This window comes from Bos grunniens, chromosome 19, assembly GCF_055505025.1.
Source record: "Bos grunniens cultivar Pamir isolate PY7600 chromosome 19, Bosgru_T2T1.0, whole genome shotgun sequence".
In the NCBI taxonomy this organism is placed as follows: domain Eukaryota; kingdom Metazoa; phylum Chordata; class Mammalia; order Artiodactyla; family Bovidae; genus Bos; species Bos grunniens.
Genome location: NC_141183.1, coordinates 56,185,709 through 56,212,235, shown reverse-complemented (window position 1 = coordinate 56,212,235; position 26,527 = coordinate 56,185,709). Strand labels below are relative to the sequence as shown.

The window sequence follows — 26,527 nt, the reverse complement described above, 5'->3', positions numbered from 1 at the left end:
ATACAAAACAGCAATTAAGGTGGCTAGGAAGGGTGCTGAATTCACTAGGATAAACAGCAGAGACCTGTCTGTGAAAGTTACATTTGAACCAGCCAAAAAAAAAAAGAAAAGGATCCAGTTATGCAAAGATCTGGAGTCGGAATATCCCAAGCAACAAAACAGCAAAAGGCCCTGAGGTGAGTGAGGGGTGAAAAGATGGCGGAAGTCTTTGGAGTAGATTGAACAAAGGGGCTGGTGGTGAGAGAAGGGGTACAGAGAAAGGCAAGGAGCAGATCAGGCCGGGCGTGGAAGGAAGCTGGAATTTTATTCTGTTTGTGATGGAAAGCCATTGAAAGCTTTTAAGCAAGGATGGATGTATTGCAAGGATTTAAGCAAGGATTGAATTATTCTTTAGAATCAAATCTGTCTGTTGCTTGAAGAGACCAATGTTGGAAACAGGGAGATCAATCAGAAAGCTATTAACAAAGAAGATAGCAAGTTTTCTGGCATCAGGAAATTATGATGTCATTTACCAAAAACAGATGGACAGGAGGAGAAAAAGTTTGAGCAAATGGGTATGGTGAATTTAGGTGAGTTTTAGGGCATTCCATGCAAAAAGAAACATTCAAAAGCAAATAGGATGCATGGGGTGTGAAGTTCAGAAAAGATAAATGAACTAATAATATAGATTTAATAATGGTTGACATATGAATGCTTGATATTCCCTATGAAAATGTTTTATATTCCCCATGAATATGCTTGATATTCCCTAGAGAGAGTAGGTAGAGTAAGAGAGGAGAAGGAAAGATGTCTGTGGAACAGAGCAGCAAAACTTCTTAAACTGAGAAGTGAAGACAAGAGGAAGAAGACAAAAAAGAGAGCAGTGTCACAAAAATTAAAACATGTCAAATGATGGTAGACAAGGTTAAATAAAACTGAACAGCTTCTGTTGTTTTGTTTCGTCTTTTCAACAAGAAAGTCGTCAGTAACCTTGATGACAGCAGTTTGAGAAGGAAAGGAGACAGAAACCACATAGAAATCGATCAGGGAGTAACCCGGAGGTTAAAAACATGGGGCCAGTAAGGATACACTTTTCAGAATCTTGTAGCTGGGGAGGTGTGAGCTTGAAAGGGCATGTTTACAAGGCAGGACACATATACCCTCTGTTGTTCCCCAATTCACATAACTCTACAAACAGCTCCTCAGTTGTACTCCCACCTTCACAGCCGTTGTCTGTCCTCTCTGCTCACAGAACTTTCTCAGTGTTTAATCTTCTCTTAGCCACAGGCTCCTAAGTAGGTCCCCCCTGGCTGTATGCGGGTGGCCTCTCTCCTGTGCCACGTAAGTGCCAAATTCTCACGTTGCCCAGATGACGGGTTACACACACTCCCTGCTGGGAAGATCTGGCCAATTACACTTGGATTTTATTATTAACTTAAAATGTGAGCGATCATCATTCTGTTTCTTAAAATATAACTCTCTCTTGGGTCCATTTATTTCTCTGAAGCCAAGATTCCATGGGCTGTGAAACACAAAGATGTGGAGGGCAGTAAGTGAAAAATGGAACCCGGGGACCGGGAAACTGATGGGAACGGGGAGAAACATTTAGCATCCCTGCACAAAAGCAGAAGCGTTTCAGAGCAACAGAATCTGCACCTGCATACTCTGTCCTCTCCACTAGGGTGACTATTTTTAATTGCTTGGAAACCATTAATGAAAAGGGGAAAATCCAATTTAGAGGTACATCCCCTCCGGGTTGCTCATAGGTCAAAGTTTACAACACAGTTTCATTCAGTGTGAGCAGGGGTCACCTAATTTCTGAGAAGTCTGCTGGAAATGCAAAGCCTGTCACAAGCCTAGACTCTGGTACCAGCCCAAGATTCCGCTTGAAGGCTGTTGAGTACCTTGGATTTGTTTGTGTGTGTATATGTGCATGTGGTTGGACGGGCAGGGTGGGAGGGCAGTGGAACTTTTACTTCCCATTTCTGTGTGGTTTTCAGACACAAAGTACAACTCCTCTGAGTCAATTAAAATTAAGCATCTCCCAAAGACCCAAGGGGGAAAGTTGGCTCCTAGCAAAGGCAGCACAAGGCAGGGGGTGGAATGCCTGGTCCATGGCTAGGTATTTTCTCTCCCACTCCTTTTCTGTGGGTATAGTGGTCACAGACAGCAGCAATTTTTTTTTTTTTCCGATACTGCTATTTCTCCTAGTGATGCATGGGTGAGGCAACAAAGGGGAGGGGAGGCGTTGTTTCCTTCAGATGCATGTGAAGATTATCCTGATCTTCCAAATGTAAATCTTCCCAGTAAGATTTCCCCCAGATGAAGTTAAGATTAAGAACACTGTGGCGTAAACTAAACAGCCCAAAAAAATACATAAATAAATAAATAACAGGAATCTGAAGATGGGAAATTAGAAGGTGAACAAACCCGTGAGCTTCTACTCAAGGCTTGATGATTTATTAAAATTCTTTGTTTCTAAATTATCTAAATTCCACCCAAATACAGTGGAAATAAATTCAGTGAAGCACACACACAGAAAGTACCAGTTTGAACAGTGATATATTAAAAATGTGCATATAGATTCTTAGGGCAAATACTACTTCTTTTTCCTTTCTTTCTGTCCTGCCATGTCCCTTGCCTCTAAGAGAAAAGCAATAGCTTTAAATCAGGTATTCCTTCCTGCAGTGTCATCTCCCCATAACACCCTCAAAATCCACATCAACTCTACTCTGCTGTTGTTGCCTGGTCCGCAGAGGCCAGGAGTTGCAATACCCATTACAATGGCAAGAAAGCCAGGCTTCCTGAGCCAGCACTAATACTATGGGCAGAACTTCCATCAGACAGCTCGTGGGTCAAGCAGAGGGGAAACTCGAGGCTCTACCAGTGCTGGTCTGCCCAGTGGGCCCTCTAAGGGAAATTGAGGAGCACAACCAGCTTTATTAAAATAACAACCGGGCAAGGCGCCTACGATGCTTAATGGAGCATATGGCCTGGATCTGGGGATGGAAGCTGCACTTTGCATTCTTTTCCAGGAAGGGAGGGAGTGGCAGTGGCCTAAAATCCCTGGAAACTCTCCTCGGTGCCCTGGCTGGCATCCTGGAGATTTTCCCAGCTTGTTCTGGGAGGGGTATCCCACTCTAAGCAATAGGTTCCACTAAGTCCTATAATAAATAAGACAACCACCATGGAAGTCAAATATTTAGATTCCCACTAGAGCAGGGTTTCCAAAGGTCCATGAACTTACAATATAATATTTACCACTTCATACTTAAGCCCTTTTTCATCTCTTTCCTGGGTTAGCACAGTTATAACTTGCTCTTTCTCTTGATTTATCTCCTATCTCCCTTGCTCTTGGGAGTTATAGTAAAAATTTACATAATTTACAAATTCTTTGCTAAATCTAGGATGAGAAATACAGTACTGGACTAATACAAGACACCATTCAAGACATTATTGTTCTTTATTATCAATGCAATTCTCACAGCAAAATCTTGAAGTTTCTTTATTACTGGTTTGTATTATTAATGAGTCACCTCTTAATACGTTTTCTAGCTATTCTCTATTTAAAAGTGAAAAAGATTTCAATATTAACACCTTCTGTTTGTAAGGCTCTTAAACTATATTTAACAAACTAATTTAATCCTTATAGCACCTATAGAAGATAGGTAACATGATTACCTATATGCTACAGATAAAGGGGCTAAGTTGGGAGGGGCTAAGTGATTTGTTCAACATCATATACACAGTAAGGAGCAAGGCAGGACTTCAGCCTAATTTTCAGATAATTGTTCTTTCTACTACAACTCTGCTGACTCAAGTTAAGAGTCACCAAATATGAAGCAAAATGAAAAACACAAAATGAAGTTAAATGATGTAGATGATTGTTTTCAGACTATTTCTGTGGCAGATTAAATTAGATCTTTTCAGACTGCTTTCAGTATTGTTTTTAGGAAGCAATCAAATCTCACTCTTTAAGCTTTCAGATTTCAATATTTGTTTCAGTTTCAATTCCATGCAGCATTCTCTACCGAGACTCTTGTACGCATCAGATATAGCACAAGAGGCTAATAATACAATGATGATGAATTCACACTCTACTCCTCATGGTCTGTTCATATGTCCACATTCAGATCTGGGAAATATAGAGGATGTATGTCCCTTAGCTTAACTCCTTCCTTAGTCCTTTCCTTCACTGACTGGCTTCTCCAACATTTACTAAGCAGAGCTGAATAAGACACGGTGCATGCCCTCTGGAGTTTACACTTAATGAGAGAGATAAAAATATAAAAGAATAATTTATAATAAATCTTGATAAATGCAGTAACAGAGATATAAATAAAATGCTTTATGAGCCAAGAGAACTGAGCAACTAACTCAACCTGGGGACATCAGCACCAGCTCTTCCTAAGACTGAGTCTTAAAATGTGATTCTCAATCAAAATATCAGAATGTCAGCCCTTAAAGCATACCTTCATATACTCACTAGTCACTATCTGTATGCTGTGGTGTCAAAGTGCAAACTGTTCTTGTAGAGCATTTGACCTGACTACAGGCTGGAAAGAGTTTAGCGGTACAACCCCCTTAGCACTTGCTTCTAGACATTTTTACTATCAGACACCTAGTGGGTTAAACGGTGGCCAACCAAAAGACATGTTTGTGTCCTAACTCTCAGAACCTGTGACCTTATTTGGAAAAAGAGTCTTCACAGAGGTATTTCAGAACCTTGAGATGAGATCATCCTGAATTATCCAGGTGGGCCCTAAATCCAATTACGAATGTCCTTAAAAAACACAGAAGAGGGTCCATGTGAAGGCAGAGGCAGAGACTGGAGCGATGCAGCCCAAGGTATACACAGCCACCAGCAGCTGCTGCTGGTGCTAAGTCGCTTCAGTCATGTCTGACTCTGTGCGACCCCATAGATGGCAGCCCACCAGGCTCCCCCGTCCCTGGGATTCTCCAGGCAAGAACTCTGGAGTGGGTTGCCATTTCCTTCTCCAATGCAGGAAAGTGAAAAGTCAAAGTGAAGTCGCTTAGTCGTGTCCGACTCTCAGCGATCCCATGGACTGCAGCCTTCCAGGCTCCTCTGTCCATGGGATTTTCCAGGCAAGAGTACTGGAGTGGGGTGCCATTGCCAGTAAGAGGCAAGACATTATATTTTCCCCTAGAGCCTCCAGAGGGAGTGCCACCCAGCTGACTCCCATGGCTTCAGACTCTCACAGCTTCCAAAGCTGTGAGAGAATACATTCCTGTTGTTTTCAGCCACACGGTGTGTGGTCATTTGTCACAGCAGCCACAGGAAACTAATACAAACCTAACATATTTCTCTCACTAAAAGCTTAACATAACTGTGTGGGCATCACACCAAGTGGATCACATGAACTAGGTCCCAGCCCGCAGGAAGCTTCCACAGAAAGCCATGGGAATAGCAGTAGAGCAGGTCTTTGAAAGAAAGAAAAAAGTGAAGTTGCTCAGTCCTGTCCGACTCTTTGCGACCCCGTGGACTGTAGCTCACCAGGCTCCTCTGTCCACGGGATTCTCCAGGCAAGAGTACTGGAGTGGGTTGCCATTTCCTTCTCCAGGGGATCTTCCCGACCCAGGGATCAAAACTGGGTCTCCCGCATTGCAGGCAGACATTTTAACCTCTGAGTCTTTGGTCTTTGGTGTGACACAAATCTGCATATAGGTTCCTATTCTGCCACTTATCAGCTTATATGAGCTGGAAATTTTAATAAGCCTAGGCTTCAGTATCCTTATGTCCGAATGGGAACTGGTGTAAGAATTAAATAAGATAAAGCTCCTAGAACACTGAGCATGATGGCTGGCTCACAGTGAGCACTAAGTAAACATCAAGCACTATTATTATTATTGTGGATACAAATGAATAGTATATATGGATAGCTGAATAGACGTCAGTGATCAAATAGAGAAGGAAGTTTGACTAAAGTCAATTACCAGTTAATTGCATGGATCTTATTTCCAGCCCAGTGTCAAATCTTCAATTAATCTCTCTTCATCAAGGCCCTATGGCACCTACCACTACCATCATCAAAAACAGCCAAGAGTTCTGAGACTGTTTTCTGTTTCCACATGCGCACCTGTGGCTGATTCATGTCGATGTCTGGCAAAAACCACTACAATATCGTAAAGTAATTAGCCTCCAATTAAAATTAATTAATCATTTAATAAATAAATTTTAAAAGATAGGGAAAAGGACTGTCTAAAAATTGTTTTAAGAAAAGCATTCAGCCCAAGCCTTTATCCAGTTCTCTTAACTTGAAAAGCTGTGTCTGCCTTCTTCCCTAGCCAGGAGTCCTTACGTTTTTTCACTAAAGATCGATGACAGCACCGGCGCTCCCAACTGATTCTCCTTGCTACTTCCATCAACTTATTGCTCACATCTTCAGTCGTTCCCTTTCCAACAGTGTCTTCTCTGCCCACAAACACCTTCCCTCAACTGTGCTACCCACCATGTTCCCATTCCAGCCCTCCAGGATGGTTTGGCCAACCGCTTAAGTTCAATCTGTCCCAAATTAAATTTACCATGTCTTCCACTGCCCAACCCTCTTGCAGTTAAACTCCTCTGGTTTGATGCTATTCCTATCTTCCAGGCACCAAGGCTAGAAACATATTTGTCATTTCAGGGCCTTCACACTTGCTTCTCCAAGTTGCCTAGAACACTATTCCCTAAAATTTTGATAAAGCTGGTTCCTTCTGATCATTGAAGTCTCATCTAGACTCCAGAGATTCCTCCCCTGCCTACCTTATTTAAAGAACCTCCCTCCCAAGTCACTCTCTAGCTGAAATCCAGTTTCATTTTATTCATAGAACTTTAAAATCTCTGAAATTAATCTTAGGTATATTCTGACTTACGTATTGTCTACTCCACCCTCTATGAACTTCTTGAAAGCAGAGACCATGTCCGTCTATCATAAAATAGGTGCTCGGTAAACATCTTCAAATGAATGACTTTCCTGGAGTTCTATTTTCTTCCTCATAATCACTACTGTTGCTCAACCCCACAACCTAAAAAGGGTAGATATTTAAAGGAAAAAACATATCTTGGACAACAGCATCCCAGCTGGCCTCCCTGTTCTTTCCTCTTGATTCAGTTCATCTTACATCCTACCTGCAACATAATTATTATAAATTTCAGCTCTCATCTTGCTAATTATTTCTTTAAATGTTTCTGATAAATTACCCATTGGCTACAAAATTAGGTACAAACTCCTTATCTAGGCATTCACTGTTCTCCTCTGGCTCTATCCTGTCTTTTAAAAAAATAACCTCTTTTAACCATGTATTTAAAATAATTGTAAGAACATCAGGTTGCAGAGAAATGTACAGGAATTTCCATGTTCTCCTTCCCCAGGCTCTCCCCAGTGTTCACATCTTACACAGTTCTTGTACAATATCAAAACCAAGAACCTGGTACAATCTACTGTTCATCTAAATTTCACCAGTTATATTCATTCGTGTGTGTGTGTGTGTAGTGTGTGTATGCACATAAGCATGTAGACTCGATTGCATAGCCCTGTGCAATCTGTCATATGTATAGTCTTGGGTAATCACCACCATAGTTAATTGTACCAAATCCACAAAACTTCCTGTTACCCCTTTATACCTTACACACCACACCCCACTCCCGCCCCTACCCTGGCTACTACTAATCTGTTCTTCATCTCTATAATTATTTCATGAATTTTACATAAATAGAATTCTTTATTTGTATTTATGAGTAGCATTTCATTGAATGGGTGTATCACAATTTGTTTAATCACACATCCATTGAAAGATATTTGGGTAGTTTCCAGTTTGGGGTTAATACCAATAAAATTGTTATATGAGCATTCATATACAGGTTCCTGCATGAAAATAAACCTTAATTTTTCTAGGATAAATTCCTAGAGTGAAAATGCTGGCATCTTACTTTTGTAGCCCCATTTTCCCCAAATTCCACTCTTATTCCCATCATCAGGACTACTTATACTGTTTCCTTTCACTCTGTTTTCTAATCCTTTCCTCAACATTTGTATATTTATTATTAAAAGCTGCCTCAAATAATTTTTTGAAAGTAGATGAATAAATAAATTAATATACATAGAAACAGATGAATGAATGGAGAGAAAAAATAAACACAATAGTGTTTTATCAATCCTGTCCCAATAAAATATGATCTATTCTATAAACCTGCATCTTACTTGCTAAACTTCTTTTATAAAAGGTATGTTCTTCCACAGTCTTATAGATGCATATACCCCACTTCCATTAAAACAGTAAAATCCCTGAAACAGATCATTTCTTATTAATTTTACATTCAGTCAGCCACTAAACATGGTGTTTCTGTTAGAGAAGGAGCTCAAGCAAAACAAAATCTTCATTGTTGAACAAATGGATGAATTAAGTATCTTTGCCGGAAGGGGGCTCTGGTCCAACCAGGAAACCAGAATGTTATATTTGCATTAAAACGATAACTAACAATACAAGTCTATACAAGCTAAGTGCCAAAAGATAATAGAAGCAAAAAATATTTCAGAAGTGCAGAAATGAGCCATCCTTTCTGGGACAGTTGAGAGATACTTTCTAAAAAAGGCTTTGAGAGAATCCTTGAATAGATGAGTGGAACCAAAATAAATAAATAAAGGGAGTCCTTTTTGATAAACATTAGTTAAAGAACAACATATGAGTTGATCTCATTCTCTGTAGCTGGATCCATAGTAGGGATGTGCCCAAATTTTTAAACCATTCCCCTAATAAAAAACATTTAGATTTGCATCAGTTAGGATTAAGTCTGAATCTGTGTTACAGAAAACCCAAATAAGGGTGTCATTAACACAAGATACTTTATTTCTCTCTTATGTGAAAGAAGCCCAGAGATAAGACAAATCAGGGACAGTTCGTAGACGCTATGGTCTTCAGACACCATGCTCCATTTTTCAGCTCCACCATCCTAGAACATGGCTTCCTTTTCCAAGGTTGCCTCATGAGCCCAGCCAACACATCTTGTTACAGGCAATTGGAAGAAAAAACAAAATGGTCCATCTCCCAGCTAAGCCAGCTCCTTGAATGCAGCCTTCCAAAAGCTTCGTACCATACTTTCAGTTCTATCTCACTCGCCAGAATTTAGTTATATGACCATGCCTAGCTGCAAAGGAAGCTGAAAAAAAAAAAGTGGTCTTTTACATGAATGCACTGCTGTCTCAAACAAAATTTAAGATTTTGTAACTAAAAAAGGATAATGGATATTGGGTAGCAGCCAGCAGCAAGCGAACAAAACTGAAATCTTGTCCTGCCAATGAGTAAGGAATGTCATCTTCTACAGCCAGGAAAAAAAGGAAAAGAAACACTTCACTCCCTGACCCTGAAATAAACAAACAACCAAAAAATATATATTACATCTGGTTCTAGTCCCTAAAATAGAAGAAACCTTAATCCCATTTGTGTAAATTACTCACTCCATTAACAAAACATTTTTTTTCCCCTGAAGCTTGCAATAGTCTTCTGATAATCATGTCTGATTTTCCACCATGAACAGACTAACTATAACCTTATAACCCTGTGGGTTTTCATTTCAAATACCTGTTGTATTTTTTAATCAGCAAGCCAGTACTGAATTTGGACTCCCTTGCAGAACTTTGCCAAGTAAAGTATTTTTCTTTTCTTAAACTATTTTTCTTTTCTTAATGCTTCTGTGTCTCTAAGTCTTCCTTTCACAGGAGTCTCAGCCACAAGGTTATTTCTAGTTTTTCACTATTATAAATCATGTTACAGTAAACAATTTGTAAATGCTTCCATGTACACATAGTGACAATTTCTCAAACATAGATATCTAAAAAAAGGACTTGCTGGGACAAATGATATGCACATTTTTAATCTATTCTACAAAGCTGCTATCCAAAGAGCCAGACCAGCTTATAGTCCCACCACCATTATATGAGGGTCCCTGACTTCCTACACATCACCAACACAAGAGATTATCATTCTTCTCAACACAGGAGTTGATCATTCTATTTATTTTCAGCAAATCTGATGGGCAAAAAAAAAAAAAAATGCCCTGTTTTTACTTCAACTGCATTTCCCAAATTACTACCTAATTAGTAATTATAGTCTACCTAGGTTGAATAGCTTTATTATGCTTATTGGCCACTTGTATTAAATATTCTTTGAAGTGTTGGTTATCTTCTGCCCATCTGGATTGTCTTCTAATTTACAGGAAATCTTTATGTAGTCTGTAAAATTAATCTTTTCTTATACATATTATCACTATTTTCTTTCAATCTATCCCTTACCTTTACTTTGTTTATGTGATCATTTCAAAGTATTAAGCGTTCATATATTCAAATTATCAGTTACTTCTTTTCTGACTTCTGGGGTTTTATCTTGCTTAGAAAGACCTTCCTACCCAAAATTACAAACATACTGTTTTCTAATACTTGTAGAGTTTGCTTGCTATATTTAAACTACATGGAATTTACTTTTATATGTGAGATGACAGAGGACATTCTCAAATTATTTTACTAAAGGATAACCACTTGTACCAACACTATATACTGAAAACTCTATTCACTCCCCTAGTTTGAAGTGTTATTTTACCATACGTTCAATCATCACACTGAATTAAGACAGTTCCTGAACTTTATATTTCTGTTTTACAGGTCCATCTGTCCATTATACATCAATTTCTATTAGAAGTTTTAATTACCAAAATTCTATATGCTTTGACACCTCATAAATCAGGCTCTTCCCTATTGGACCTTAAAAAAACCTTAGTTATTTTCACAAATTTTATTTTCCTGATAAATTTAAAAATCAATTTACTAAATTCCATTTAAAAATCCCATGGAAGGGATTTCCCTGGCGGTCTAGTGGCTAAGACTCGGCGCAGGCCCGAGTGAGATCCCTGGTCAGGGAACTAGATCTTGCGTGCCACAAGTAAAGTTCCCTCCTGCCACATCTAAAACCCAGTGCACCCAAATAAATAAATAATCCTATGGGGATTTTTGAATGGGACTGGCTCAGATTTGAAAAGGAGCGATTTCTTGTTCTTTTTAAAAGGACTTGAATGTTTTCAAAATTAGCTTATATTTATTTACCAAGTACCCAATATGGGCTGAATTCTGTGGAAAATTCAAAGAATTTTAAGATAGTTTTTGTCCTACAGAAATGTACAACCTGGTTGGGGAAAAAATATAATCATTTTGTATTGCATTAAATTACAAATACTGTATTTACAGAACTAAACTTCTGGTTCACTTATGATCAGGATAGCATTCCCTTTGAGGCTGATTTTCGCCTCTGATTTTACTTCTGTTTTATTTTCTCCTTTGGCCTTAATTTTTTTTCTTTTTAAACACTGACAACAAGGTTAACTATTTATATGTATAAACGACTCTTTTACAGTCACTTTAAGTAAGAAGTTCTATTATCACCCCCATTTTGCAGATAAGAAAACTGAAGCTCAACGAGGTTAAGTAACTCTTCCAAGATCACAGAGCAATCTGGAGGACAACCAGGGTTTGAATCCACCTTTCCCTCATTTCTGCCACCATAGGACCTCCTCTTCTTTCCCCCTTTTAAGTTTCTGCTATTTTATCAACTGTAAAAATCACCTCTGAAATAAGGTTAGGGAACGAATAAATGACATCCAGCTTTATTTCCGGTTTCACCCTCTCTCCACAAGTCCAGGGAAAAGTGAATAATAAAATTAGGTGTGAGCAAGGGAGGGCATGTTGCCCTCTGCTGCTGCAAGGCTGGTTGGTCCAGTCAGACTCCCTCTCCCTCCTTCTGTTTTTAGCTAAGAACGGGACCTACTACATAACTTATAGAGTCCTACACAGAACGACAATGTGGGACCCCTTGCTCAAAACTTACTAAAATATCAAGAAATGAGCAGAGACCACTAAACAAAGCGTAGGCCCTTCTAGGCACGGGGGTGTGGCCTCAAACATAGGACCGTACTTGAGCCCTGGCTAGGAGTTTCTCTTTTTTTCTAAGCACAGTCTCTGGCTTTGCAGATTCACAGCCTTGCTCTGATGAAGAAGGCTGCTCAGAAGTCTTCCTGCCCACCGACAGCGACTATGACTCCAGTGACGCCCTGAGCCCCCGAGACCTGGACCTGGTCTACCTGTCATCGCACGACATTGCCCAGCAGTCCCGAAACGGACTGAGTGGCAGTGCCCCCGACGTCCTGCAGGTGCACGATATGAAGGCTCCTTCGGGGCCAGGCCAGGACACCGACCACTCATGCGCCGAGCTCCTGCACAACCTGACCCTCACAAGCCTCCCGCCCAAGAACCACGCCAAGATGGCACCAGGAGCACGGCCGCCGCTGGGCTTCCTGGGAAAACGGAAGTCGGCCAAGCAGCCGCACTATGGCGGCTTCAGCCGCCATCACCGCTGGCTGCGCATGCACGGCGAAACGCAGTCGCTGTCGCTGTCAGAGGGCGTGTACACACAGCACCTGTCCAGGGCCTGCGGCCTGGCCCAGGAGCCTGAGGAGGCCGAGCGACTAGGACCTGCCCCCGAGGGGCCACGGGGCCTGCCTCTGGCCCATGCTGCCAGCCTCCCGGAGGAGCGGAAAAGCAGCCTCCAGGACCCTAGGCCTGCGGTGCACCGCATCTACGTGGAGGCCTACCCTGCAGCCCTGGTGGACACCAAACCCTGGGCCGCCTTGAGTCCTGCCATCGTAGGCCACTCGGGCCTGCCCAGCGCTGCGGGCCCAGAGTTGAGCCCAGAGGACCCTACCACCTCCCCTGTGTCAGAGATACTCAGCAGCATGCTTTAGGGAGGTCTACAGTTGGCTGTCCTCTTTTCACTGCGAGTCCCTGCATTTTCCATCTCCGTACTCCAGTCCGCCTCCACCCATGTTTTCACCCAATTTGAACTGCTTTCCAGGTTAAAAATCCAAAGGTTAGAGGTTCAAGGTCCTCTTTTTTAGAGTTGGAGTGGAGGCAAGAGTGGCCAGTCTTATACCCAGTTCAGCCTATAAAGGACATAAAAGAGTTTTGGTGTCAACATGGAGTCCTGGACACAAGAGTGCAAGCATACCATCCTGATGGCGCACCTGTGGCGGAGGTTTGTTGTTCAGTTTCTGAGGCGTGTCCAGCTTTTTGTGATGCCATGGACTGCAGCAGGCCATGCTCCTCTGACCTCTACCTTCTCCTGGAGTTTGTTCAAAGTCATGTCCATTGAGTTGGCAATCCTATCTAACCATCTCATCCTCTGCTGCCGTCTTTTCCTTTTGCCTTCAGTCTTTGCCAGCACCAGGGTCTTTTCCAGTGAGTCCACTTTTCGCACCAGGTGACCAAAGTATTGGAGCTTCAACTTCAGCATCAGTCCTTCCACTGAATATTCAGGGTTGATTTACTTTAGGATCGACTGTTTGGATCTCCTTGATGTCCAAAGGACTCTCAAGAGTCTTGTCCAGCCTTTCAATTTGAAAGCATCTATTCTTCAGAGCTCTGCCTTCTTTATGTTCCAACTCTCATATCTGTACATGACTACCAGAAAAACCATACCTTTGACTATATGGACCTTTTTCTGTAAAGAGATCACTCTGCTTTTTAATACCCTATCTGGGTTTGTCGTAGATTTCCTTCAAAGGAGCAAGCATCTTTTAATTTCATGGCTGCAGTCACCATCCACAGTGATTTTAGAGCCCAAGAAAATAAAATCTGTTAGTGCGTCAACTTTTTACCCTTGTATTTGTCATGAAGTGATAGGACCAGATGCCATGATCTTAGTTTTTTAAATGTTGAGTCTCAAGCCAGCTTTTTCAATCTCATCTTTCACCTTGACCAAGAGACTCTTCATTTTCTGCTTTTAGAGTAGTATCATCTGCATATCTGAGGTTATTGATACTTCTCTTGGCAATCCTGATTCCAGCTTGTGATTCACCCAGCCTGGCATTTCCCATAATATACTCTGCATAGGCGTTAGATAAGCAGGGTGAAAATATACAACCTTGTACGCCTTTCACGAATTTGAACTCAACAGTTGTTCCATGTCTGGTTCTGTTGCTTCTTGACCTGCATACAGGTTTCTGAGGAAACAGGTAATGTGATCTGATATTCCTATCTCTTTAAGAATTTTCCACAACTTACCGTGATCTGCATAGCCAAAGGCTTTAGCATAGTCAATAAAGCAGAATTAGATATTTTTCTGGAACTCCATTGCTTTTTCTGTGATCCAACAGATGTTGGCAATTTGATCTCTGGTTCCTCTGCCTTTTCTAAATCCAGCTTGTATATCTGGAAGTTCCCGGTTCACATACTGCTGAAGCCTAGCTTGAAAGATTTTGAGCATTACCTTGCTAGCATGTGAAATGAGCCCAATTGTACAGTCGTTTGAATGTTCTTTGTCATTGTCCTTTGGGATTAGAATGAAAACTGACCTTTTCCAGTCCTGTGACCACTGCTCAGTTTTCCAAATTTGCTGGCATATTGAGTGCAGCCCTTTAACAGCATCATCTTTTAGAATTTTAAGTTCAGCTAGATTAGGATTTTAAATAGTTCATCAGCTCCACTAGTTTTGTTTGTAGTAATGCTTCCAAAGGCCTACTTAATTTGACACTCCAGGATGTCTGGCTCTAGGTGAGTAACCACAGCATTGTGGTTCTCTGGGTCATTAAGACCTTTTCTGTATATTTTTATGTATTCTTGTCACCTCTTCTTAATCTCTTCTGTTTCTGTTAGGTCCTTCCCATTTCTGTCCTTTATTTTGCCCATCTTTGCGTGAAATGTTCCTTGATGTCTCCAGTTTTCTTGAAGAGATCTCTAGTCTTTCTCATTCTGTTGTTTTCCTCTATTTATTTGCATCGCTCTCTTAAGAATGCCTCCTTATCTTTTCTTACTATTCTCTGGAACTCTGCATTCAGTTGGGTATATCTTTCCCTTTCTCCCTTGCCTTTTATTTCTCTTCTTTCTTCTGCTGTTTGTAAAGCCTCCTCAGAAAGCCACTTTACCTTCCTGCATTTCTTTTTGGGGGATGATTCTGGTCACTCACTCCTGTACAATGTTAAAAACCTCCATCTACAGTTCTTCAGGCACTCTGTCTGCCAGATCTAATCCCTTGAATCTATTCATCACCTCCACTGTATAAGGGATTTGATTTAGGTCATACATGAATGGTCTTCGGTGGCTCAGATGGTAAAAATCTACCAATTCAGGACACCCAGGCTCAACCCCTGGGTCTGGAATTGGTTGTCTGGCATGGCAACCCACTCCAGTATTCTTGCCTGGAGAATCCCATGGACAGGGGAACATGGCAGGCTACAGTTCATGGAGTTACACAGAGTCAGACACGACTGGGCAGCTAACACACACACCTGAATGGTCTAGCGATCTTCCCTACTTTCTTCAAGTTAAGCCTGAATTTTGCAATAAGGCACTTGTGATCTGAACCACAGTCAGCTCCAGGACTTGTGTTTGCTAACTATATACAGCTTCTCAATCTTTGGATGCAAAGACCATAATCTATCTGATTTCAGTTTTGTCTATCTTATTGATGTCCATGTAGAGTCATCCCTTGGGTTGCTAGAAACAGCTGTTTGCTCTGAACAAACAAACCATGTTCTCTTGACCAAACTCTGTTAGCCTTTGCCCTGCTTCATTTTGTATTCCAAGGCCAAACTTGCCTGTTATTCCAGGAATCTTGATTTCCTACTTTTGCATTCCAGTCCACTATGATGAAAAGGACATCTTTTCTGGTGTTATTTCTGGATGGTGTTGTAGGTCTTCATAGAATCAGTCAACTTCAGCTTCTTTGGCATCAGTGGTTGAGACATAAACTTGGATTACTATGATGTTACATGGTTTGCCTTGGAAATTTACTGAGATCATTCTGTCATTTTTACGGCTGCACCCAAACACTGGATTTCAGACTTGTTGACTAGGAAGGCTACTCCATTTTTTCCTAAGGGGTTCTTACCCACAGTAGTAGATATGATGGTCATCTGAATTAAATTCTCCTATTCCTCTCCATTTTAGTTGACTGCTTCCTAAGATGCCAGTGTTCACTCTTGTGATCTCGTGCTTGACTGTGTCCAATTTATTCATGGCCCCAAACATTCCTGGTTCCTATGCCTTATTGTTCTTCATAGCATTGGACTTTACCTTCACAACCAGACACATTCACAACTGAGCATCATTTCTGCTTTGCCCCAGCCACTTCATTTTTTCTGGAGCTATTAGTAATTGCCCTCTGCTCCTCCCCAGTTGCATATTGGCTGCCTGCTTTGGGGGGGCTTATCTTCCCGTGCCATATCTTTTTGCCTTTTAGTGCTGTTCATGGGGGGTGTCTCAGCAAGAATAGTGGAATGGGTTGCCACTCCTCCAGCGGACCACAGGTTGTCAGAACTCTTGACTATGACCCATCTGTCTTGGGTGGCACTGCACAGTATGGCCCAGCTCATAGCTTCATTGATTATGAAAGCCCCTTCACCATGACAAGGCTGTGATCCACGAAGGGCTTGGCTGAAGTAGGACAACCCAAGAGCCACCCTCAGCTCTGCAGCTGGCTCTGTAGTCTGACTCCTGAGTTAAGTCTCTTTCAAGCATTTGTGATTGATAGGAAGGAGTTTTACAGATGAAAATAAGATTAGCATTGTTTCCCGCCCTCCCCCCCCCCCCATTCCAAACCTTTAGAAGAGTTCGAGGAAAGAAGCCCAAGTTGTGTCTCTAGGGAATAGGGTCAGTGGCCTTGTCCTGGGTTCCCTGTCAGATAAACCAAGTTGTTCCGAAGTGAGTGTTTCTCAGCAGCTCATCAAATCCAATCTGTCCATCAGCACTGATCTGATTATTAGGCCTTGGGTAGGCCTTTTCTTCAATTTAGTGCTGTGTGGAAACCTCCAGAAATGAAAGTAGAGGAGGCATCTCTTCTAGCTCTCTCTTGCAAAGATAAAATAGGCCAGGAAGCAGGCCATTCTGTCCACTCAGATCCCATTCAAGCATGAAAATGGGCCATGAATTATTCCTGGGTGCAAGGAGATGGCCGAGTTAAGTGGAAGTCTGGATTGGAGACAAGACAAGGGGAGGGAGATGGAGACATGTGCAAAAATGTATTTCCTTTCCAGTCCTAAAATAAGCAAAGCCATGGGGGCTGTGACTCTGAGAATGATAATGGATCTGTTGCAGGTTCTTAGGTGATAGAAAGACAAGAAAGTGCCCTTCAGACGTGGCCAGGCAGGATGGAATTTTCTCAGTGACTCAGGCACATCTCCTCACCCCCACACAGGTCATCGGAAAGACTGTCCAGCGTTTCAGACACTCTGCGTTCCCTTTTTCAGTCCTCAGTTTTGCTCCTAGATCAGCTGCCCCATTGGCCTCAGGAAAAATCTTAAAAGGCCTTGTCAGTGGTTCCATGGCTATGCCCAAAGACACCCAAAAACCTTGCTTTGGTCTCAAGGACTCCCACCTGCCTTTCTCACAAAGGAGAAACCCAAATCAAAGAGCAGTTACATTGTGCATTCAAAATAGGCATGAGTCTTCTCTCCTTTCCTGGAGCCAAGATCCATTCAGTTCACTGATTCTCTAAACAGTCCTTCTCTGCTTCACAGGCACTTTGGTTAAATATTGCTCTTTACGGTCCTACCCCTGTCCCCACAGTTCTGCCATTCCTTCTCATGGGAATTCATACCAGGTCACCTGTTCACAATGTTATTCTGATCCCTTCCATTTTTAAAACATTTGATTTAAACATAAGTAATTATCCTGGTGTATAGGTACAGATTTGGCCTGTGGCCTATGGTCATTAGAAAACTAAAGCCCAGAGCTCAGTCTTTGTTTTAAGAGATTTTATACTCAATGAACCACTCCCCACACCCAAAGAATCTTGATCAGAATCACTGCAACTCCTTTCCCAAGCCTGAAAGGATTTTAAAATGCAATTTTATTCTGTTCCGATTGAATTCTATTCTAGAACTAGAATAAACCATAAAATTAGTCTAAGTTCTGGCATTTACAGATGAGACAGTTAAGGCCCGGAGAGATTAAGTGACTTATTCAAGGTCACAGAGCTAGTTTTGTCTTAGAGTTAGGATCAGAACCCAGAACTATTTCCTTTAGGGCAGACTGTCCCATTGGTAATTGGTAAATACCTAATCAGCTTTGGATTATCTGTATTCTACTTAATTAGTTTACAGATCATTTATCTACTTCTAATTCCAAATTCAACTCTTTTTCTCCACCTTTATCTAACAAATTTCCAATATCACAGAGCTCCTTGTTGCTAGAAAATGCAAATTTCATACAATAGATATCTAAGCAAATTGCTGCTAAGTCACGTCAGTCGTGTTCGACTCTGTGCAACCCCATAGACGGCAGCCCACCAGGCTCCGCTGTCCCTGGGATTCTCCAGGCAAGAACACTGGAGTGGGTTGCCATTTCCGTCTCCAATGCATAAAAGTGAAAAGTGAAAGTAAAGTTGCTCAGTCGGGTCCGACCCTCAGCAACCCCATGGACTGAAGCCCACCAGGCTCCTCCATCCACGTGATTTTCCAGGCAAGAGTACTGGAGTGGGGTGCCATTGCCTTCTCCGCTAAGCAAATTAATTAATTATAATTAAGTTAAAACCTAATCAGGAGAAATGCATTTAAAATTGCTTACCATATGACTCCAGTTTAAAAACAAAATAACGCAGAATTGTCTCCACTCAATTTCTGACCTATCCCTCTGACCCCCTCATTCAGTCAGCACATTTTGATATATTAGGCCAAATAATGACTCATTAAGTAAAATGGCATTAAATTCAAACTCACTAATTTATATTATGGACATGGGGGATTTTTTTTCACTTTCTATGAGGAAAAGAGAAGCATGCCGGTGAAGTAAATAAATGAATGTTAGATTTCAGCGGGCATACTCAATCAACTTGAAAATGCATTTTCCTAGCAATATTCCTATTAGAAAAGTAGACATTATATCCTCGATAATCCACTGTTTGTTCATGGAGCTTCCCTCCACCTCCACCTCCACTTTACAACTCCTTGTGAGCCTAGTTTCAATTAATACCTTCTTGTGAGAAATAACTGTGTTCTCCAAATCATAGTCCTTTATTCAGCTGTCCAGTCTTCTTATTTTAGAGTCTTTACAAAGTTTAAGGATATTTTGTTTGTTTCTTTTGCTTTGTCTTATCAGCTTTATTTTGTTTTGTTTGTTTCGGATGTGATAGACTTTTGTCTTTTCTTCTTTTTAAGTCCAACCAGGGAGCCTCTGGAGGAAACTTTCCTGATTCAGATCTTCTTTTCCACAGTGTTTCTCCCATGCTTAATTTTCACCTTTATGAAACCCTCAAAAATCACTGGTCAAAGTCTTCCCTGGGACTCTCTTCTAAGTCCCACAGAAAACAAAGTTATCAAGTATGAAACAGATTCCCAGGCTGCAGGGAGCTCACATATTGCTTTGAGTGTAGCCGTCATCATCATCCATTACCTTACGCATGTCTTAGGAGAAGCGGGAGCCTGTCGCCTCAACCAGGCCCACACAGTGTATGTTGGGCTCGACATCTTTGGTTTCACTCTTGCTATCTATTCATAAAAGAAGATAGCCTGGAAAATGCAATTCATCAATACCTAGGCTCAGTGATCATTTACAAGGTTATCACAGCATTTTTCTTGGTGAAGGTACCTGGGAGACAGTCATCAAAAACGTCCACTCTGGGGAGTGGGTATTTTAAGAAGTGATTATTTAAGATAAGAACCATTCCATTTTAAGAACATTCACTAATGTTCAAAGCAATAACTGCACTGGAGAAAATGGTTCCATGTGGTTTGAAAGTTGAAGCCAGTTAGTAATAATATTCTTCCAGCCCCCATTCCTGAAGGATCTCAAAGCACTTTATGAAAAGCACTGACTGAAGCCTTGTTGTATTCCCCTAAAAAGACCTTGTCCTGGAGCCACCTGGCAAACACCTACGCCATCCTTGCCAGCAGATCATGCCAGACAAGTGGGAAAGAGGACTGGCCTCTCATTCATTGTTCTCCTGCCACATGAATGTGCGCCCTGGTGAACGCTGAGCTCTTCCCTCGAAGACAGTTTTAGACAAGTAGGCATACAAGATAACCCCACCTCCTTGGCGCTGTCTCGTTCTTCACGCTCCACCCTAGATACACTCCCTTTCTCTTGGACAACCGTCAACTCGAGCTGTTAGGGGGTCTGCAGGGCATTTCAGTTCCCTAGTTCTGTTAACAGCACACAGAACTCACTGGCTTTTTAAGATTGATACTTGTTCGAAAGTTGATGGCATTATTCTGCAGCTCACTCAACTTTGCATGTAGCAGAGCTACAGCAGACAGTGTGCATCTCTTGGTATATTTATTTATTGGACTATAACATACCAATTAGAGAGGGTAGTTATAGATTAACAAGAGAGCACTCTCAGAGAATTGAAAGTGCTACATTGTCACTTTATAAAGTCTAAATATTTTTCCAGATGATTCAGTTAAGCAAATCGGAACTTTTTTCTGGTCATACCTTTAAGGAAATTTTTAAAGGAGCTATTTGGAAAGCAATGATACCTCTTCACAGGTAGTAGGGTGAACAAGGCAAAAACTTGTTTCTTTGCCGGTCTCCTCTCATAAGATGTTCAAACACATGGCTTATGACTGTTACGCTAAACTTCAATGCGGCCTTACAAACAACAACGGTAGTGTATTTGAAACTATGTGTACAGCTTGGAAACTTATTCTAAGATCTTAATTCAGAGCTTTTCTGAGGTGTTGAACTTTGCCATTAGCAAAAAGTATTTTTAGAAAAATCCATTGACTGTTTATGAAGCACTGATTTTGCCATATTTCAGGTCTCTGGTTTTTCCACCACATCTGCACACAGTAGTTATAGTTGTTTTGTTTTTTTAATTATTTCTTCCATTTCCATTATTAATGAATTTGTAAACTGTTTATTCAACAGGAGAGTCGGTTTTGTTTAAATAATCATATAAGTAGACTGTGACAATATTCTCTTTGGATAAAGGAAGGAGATTTGTTGTTGTTTGTTTTCAATATTATCCTACGGTCTTTACTCTCTAGATATATACATTTTTTTTATTTTAGGAAAAGTCAATATTTAACTTAGTGGCAAATGTTAAGGAGCTATTAGTTAATACTCTGCTCCTCTTCCTTCATCCCATGACATAAAAGTCTGAGCATGGTTTCACAGTTACCACCATCCAGTAGCTGATTTATAAAATCAAGACCAGCAAATTGTTGCATTAAGTCACTCTGAGTTGCTGTGTTGCTTCTTGCCCTGTGACAAAGCTGACGTTTGGGAGCACTTATGTATATTATCACAGCATCAGTTTAATGTTTTTTATGGAAAATGAATTTAAAGAAGTGTGGGGGTGGGGTAGGAGAGTAGGAGTGTTTTATAGAAAAAATAATTTAAGTGACATTCTATTAGGCAATGTTTAACTGCTTTCTGCCTAATGTGTACATAGTAATTTGGCTGATTATTGGTTGTTATTTGTTCAGAATTTATTGTATTTCGTTGCTACAGATGCAACTGAGTCTATGTAAAAGTTTAGACTTCAGTATGTTATCTGCACAATTTTGTGTGCTTTAAACCTCTGTAAATGTACAGAAGAATCATGTACGGTGTGTTAAATGTGACCTCCAATCTTGAAACAATAATATTTTGTAGAATGTACTTTTGCAGACTGTTTGAGCATTTTAAATAGATATTGTAACTGGCCGGTACCCTCAGTCAAAGCCAACACTGGTGAAATGCATGCCTCTTGAGCCTACCAATTTATATGAGGTCAGGGGTTAATAAGAATTAAGATAATTTTTCTAATGGCAAGTATTTTTGATAATTTCCTACCTGCCTAATTGTATCTGAAAGAAAAATTGTCAACAGAAGAAATCTTACCCGTCAGAGGGAATGACTTTATTTCATAAGCATTAAATATTACTAATATACTTTATATCTAATTTGATGTTGTTGAAACCTAGTTCAAGGAGGAAGAAGTCAAAAATATTGTTGATTCTTCATAAGATATTTTGTTGTTTAAAGGATAATTTCCAAGCCCTTGTCTGCAGTGTGGAAAAATGTCAATTAAATAATAAACTAATAGAATTGTCAGTACTTGCCTTACCTGTTTTTCCCAAGTCTCTATGAAGACAAAGATTTTTCAGTCTGAGTGTTTAAAATCTCACTGAAACTTTGAAAGAGTTACTATTTAAGGCATTGTCTTGACAATTATTGGAAAACTCTAACCTGTTGGCCCTCTATCGATCAATAGCAGTTGAGTAATTTCTCTTGTACAGTTGGTTGGTGTCAAGTATGAAAATACAGCAGCAAATTACCATGGCAAATATTCTCATCAGACTGCACCCAGGAGCTCAGGCATCTCGACCTTAGCCCTCCTCCACTGCGTGCATGTTTAAATGTCTTCAGTGCATTTCTGCATGCCCTATCTCTACCTCTCTATGCCTTTGTTAATACACCCACAAAGTGCTTCCCTTACCGCTACTCCTTCTGGCTGAGATTTGAGATTTCTTCTGTGTTTGAGAATAGTACAAACAGATTACTTCAATCCCAGGAACTTGCACAAAGGTCCTCTTGAATTCCCCAAAACAGAAAATATACTGCTTTGGACTATGTATTTGTCTTATGTTGTTTTACAGAATTCTTTTAAATACACACACACACACACACAAATTCAACTTTTTTTGGCATGTTTGTGGTCGGCTTTCCTGACAGCCTAAGAAGGCTGTTCTGTTGTCCTGATAAAACGTGCTGTTTTCCCTATGTAAATTGTCATCTTTCTAAGCAAACCATTACTTTTCTCTCCCTAATTCTGTCTTTAAATAAAAGTTTACCTTCTTTTTCAAACCAAACAGATGACACGGCTCTTTGATATCCCCTTTCTTCTATGGACACTCCTGGGGAGGTGTTGGGAAGGGCAGGTCTTTCAAATTCAAGCCAAGTAAGAAGTGAGCCTTCATTGACTGCTTAGCCCTTTTGATAAGGTATGCTAAGCAATATGCAGTATTTCCATCTGCCAGCGAGAAATAATTTCTTCTTCTCCAGAAAAATTTTTGAATATTATGTTAGAGAATTAAAGACTCTGATGCTGGGAGGGACTGGGGGCAGGAGGAAAAGGGGATGACAGAGGATAAGATGGCTGGATGGCATCATCGACTCTATGGACATGAGTCTGAGTGAACTCCGGGAGTTGGTGATGGACAGGGAGGCCTGACATGCTGCGATTCATGGGGTCGCAGGGAGTCGGACAGGACTGAGCGACTGAACTGAACTGAAACCAGGAGTTTCTTATTGATTTACAGTGACTGCCAGGCAAGGAAAAACACTCACCAGGAAATTCTCTCAACCAGTATTATCTGTCAAGTAAGTTAGATTTTTGCCATGATTCCTTGACTGTGCAAATGCATTTTCTTCTTCAGGTAGCACATGGCACACTCACGTTTGCATAATGCTTCTTATGCTGTCTATACTACTACTACTACTACTAATAATAATCCTTATTCTATCATATAGTCCCTCTTCCGTCAATCATTGTACTGTTATTTTGCCACAGAAGGGACTGGCGTTAGACACGGACTAGAGGAAGCTAGGCCCCAGCAGTACCCTAGACTGGATCAGGATACTAGCCTAGTCTATACTAGACTAGATCAGATCTCTAACTGCCTATTTTTTTTCCCATTATGGTTTATTACACGATATTGAATATAGTTTCCTGTGCTATATAACAGGACCTTGTTGTTCATCCATTCTATATGTAATAGTCGCATCTGCTAGTCCCAAACTCCCAGTCCTTCCCTCTCCTACTCCCTTCCCCCTTGGCAATTGCCTGGCTTTGTTTGGTTTTTCTTTTTTTAATCTTCATCTCCCCAGCACATTTCGTAGCTCCTGGTACAAAGACTTGTTAAATGGGTGATAAACTGATGAAGCGATCCACTGAAAATCAGGTTAATTGTCATAGTTTGCTTAACTTCTCCACAGAGAAATGAACTCCAGGACTTTTCCAAATGCTTACCAGCCTGCGGCTCTCTATAATGGATCAGAGGACGCTCCTTCAGGCTGCATTGAATGGGTTTCCTGAAAAACTCTACCACGAACTCCACGTGCCACCTCCAGAGTGCTTTGATTGAGGTCAGCCTCCTGAAGGAAGTCGGTGGGAAACGTTGCCGTCCAGACGGCCCATTGGATCCAAGAGCCCAGCATCCTGTCCAGTGGCTGGACACCATGGAGATGGATACATGCTGGTCACCTATCCCAGCTGCACCCTCGGAGCACCCAGAAAACCTGCAAAAGTATTGTCCCAATGCCCGAAAGGCCATTTTTGCCCACACCACTTATCCCACCAAGCTTTTGGTAACTGCACTCTCCAATATATTTATAAAAGACTTTCACAAGCACCTTTTTATTTGAGATTGACAAACCTCCCTGTGAAGTGATCACAGCAAGAACTTTTATCTCCATTTTGCAAATAAGGAACTTGAGGCTCAATGAAGTGAAATCCAGGGCCCAAGACTCCTGACTCTCCAGCATGCTCCATGCCGTAGACTTAGGTCTTATGAGAAAGGAAGGACAGTGCCTAAATTGGCCACCGGAAGCTCTCTGTCTCTGGAACAGACACCTTGCGTGGACAGACACACAGAGGACATTATGAACAAAGATAGTGACCACAAAGGAAGCTGAGTCAGATAGCAAAGCACACAGACCCTTTCCCGGGAGGTGCATGTTTTAGCTCAGGGCCAGGCACTCTGTGACTACAAGCCAGACACTTTTCCTCTCTGAACTTACAGATGAAGACATCTATCACATGCGCAGGATCGTTTTCAGCTTTGAAATTTCAAATACTCATGAGGGGCTCGGTGGTAAAGTATCCACCTGCCAGTGCAGGAGACGAAGGTTTGATGTCTGATCCAGGAAGATCCCATATGCCGAGAAGCAACTAAGCCCATCCACACAGCTATTGAACCTGTGCCCTAGAGCTCAGAAGCCACAACTGCTGAAGCCACTTACCCGAGATCCAGTGCTCCTCAACAAAAGAAGACAGCTCAATTAGACGTCTGCGCATCACAAACAGGGAGTAGACCCCGCGCCGCAACTAGAGAAAAGCCCATGCAGCAACGGAGACTCGCCACAGGAAAGGCTAAATAAATAAAGTTGTATAAAAAAATATAAATTGGTCAAATACAAAATTTTAAAATTTCAAATAAAAAAATACTCACAGTGGGGACATATCAGAGATGAGTCATGATTCCTCTCTGAGCATCTCTGTTTTGTTTATAAGTTTGGTGCTGCCTTTGCTCTTTGGGGAAGAGCACGTGGGTGAGGATAGTAGACACGACGATGAGTCTATCCCAGAGCAGAGTGGGGAAGGAAAACAGCTGAGTGATTTCTGCTCACCATCCCGTTCTAATACCTGCCCCCCCAAGTTCCTCCTTCTGCTCCACTCTGACCCCAGTCCCTCTCAGAAAACAGCTTTGCTTATTTCCGTTTCCCTTTCCCTGATCATCCAGACCATTGTGGAGTTACAGTGGATAGGGTCTGGAATAGCCCTTGGAGTTGCCCTGGCATCCTGACTTGGCATCAGCACCATTCACCAGCTGTTCTCTTAGATCCTGCCCAACCACTGCTCTACCATCCCTTCCCTGGAGTGTCCTGGAAAGGGTCAAGGCACTGCACAACTCCAGGGGGCACTATTATAAAGTGTGGAATGTTCTCCATCAGCCATTTCCCAGAACCCAGGAGGGAAGCAAGCAGGCCTTGTGCCAGACAGCACGCCTGCCGTGGGCATCTCCTTTGGGCTGGAAGGGAAGTGGAAGGATTGGCATGGGACAGCTCAAGGCCCCTGTCCTGCGGGATGTTTGTCCTGCCATGGTGGGGCCTGCTTTGAGGCACGATGGTAGACACACACTTGATTCTTTCGAGTCCGGGGCAACTCGAGCCCCAGCCCAGCCCCCGCATGGGTCATTCGGCCTGGCTAGTGCCAGGTGCCAGCCATTGTCCTCCTGCCATCCTCAGCAAAGCCTGTGAGGTCAGGACAGCACGGTTCCCTGACAAACGTTCAGAACATTTCCTCGGGTCCCAGGAGGCTTGATACTGAAATGTTTTCCTCTTCACAGTTATATTTTCCTTGGTTGAAAAAGTTTTGTTTTGGAAGTTGCTACCCTGTCGAGGTAGTGAGTCAGTTTGGGAGGCCGGTGCAGAGGGGAAAATGCACATCACTGGCAGAGGCCCGCAGCATGGGGGTGAGGGAAGGTGGGAGATTCCGGGGGGAGAGCCAGGGCCCCACCCTCCGCCCCCTCCCACTCCTGCAGGAAGAACACGGCCCCTCCTTCCCAGCTGGGCCGCCTCTTCACTGGGGTCAGGGCCCCAGCCCCGCTGGTGCTTTCGGACTTATTCCTGGGAAAGGCCAGGTAGGCTGGGAAGGAACTGGCATTACAGGTCACCTTTGGAGTGCCAGCGAATCATTGGGTCTCCACCTTCTGTGAAAGTTGGTAGTGGTATCCTCCACATTTTCCAGGTTGGCAAACTGAGGCTCAGGATAAGGGGAATCACATGCCTGACATCACCCAGCCAGC

The 26,527-nt window shown here is 41.9% G+C and overlaps 1 protein-coding gene and 1 long non-coding RNA gene across 3 annotated transcripts in view; one reads left to right on the top strand and one right to left on the bottom strand.

Annotated features, from left to right (window-relative positions):
• The window catches only part of ANKFN1 (ankyrin repeat and fibronectin type III domain containing 1), a 480,938-nt gene extending 467,271 nt beyond the window's left edge, over positions 1-13,667 (top strand). Inside the window, exon 20 of the mRNA XM_086355670.1 lies at positions 11,994-13,667. Coding sequence (XP_086211796.1) covers positions 11,994-12,763 — 770 coding nt within the window. The 3' untranslated portion in view covers positions 12,764-13,667. The remainder of the gene's footprint in view (positions 1-11,993) is intronic.
• Positions 1-25,094, bottom strand: part of LOC147352761 (uncharacterized) — an 81,304-nt gene extending 56,210 nt beyond the window's left edge. For both annotated transcript variants that reach the window (XR_015146953.1, XR_015146952.1), the window contains exon 1: positions 24,963-25,094. This is a non-coding gene — a long non-coding RNA (uncharacterized LOC147352761). The remainder of the gene's footprint in view (positions 1-24,962) is intronic.
• Positions 25,095-26,527: the final 1,433 nt, after the last annotated feature.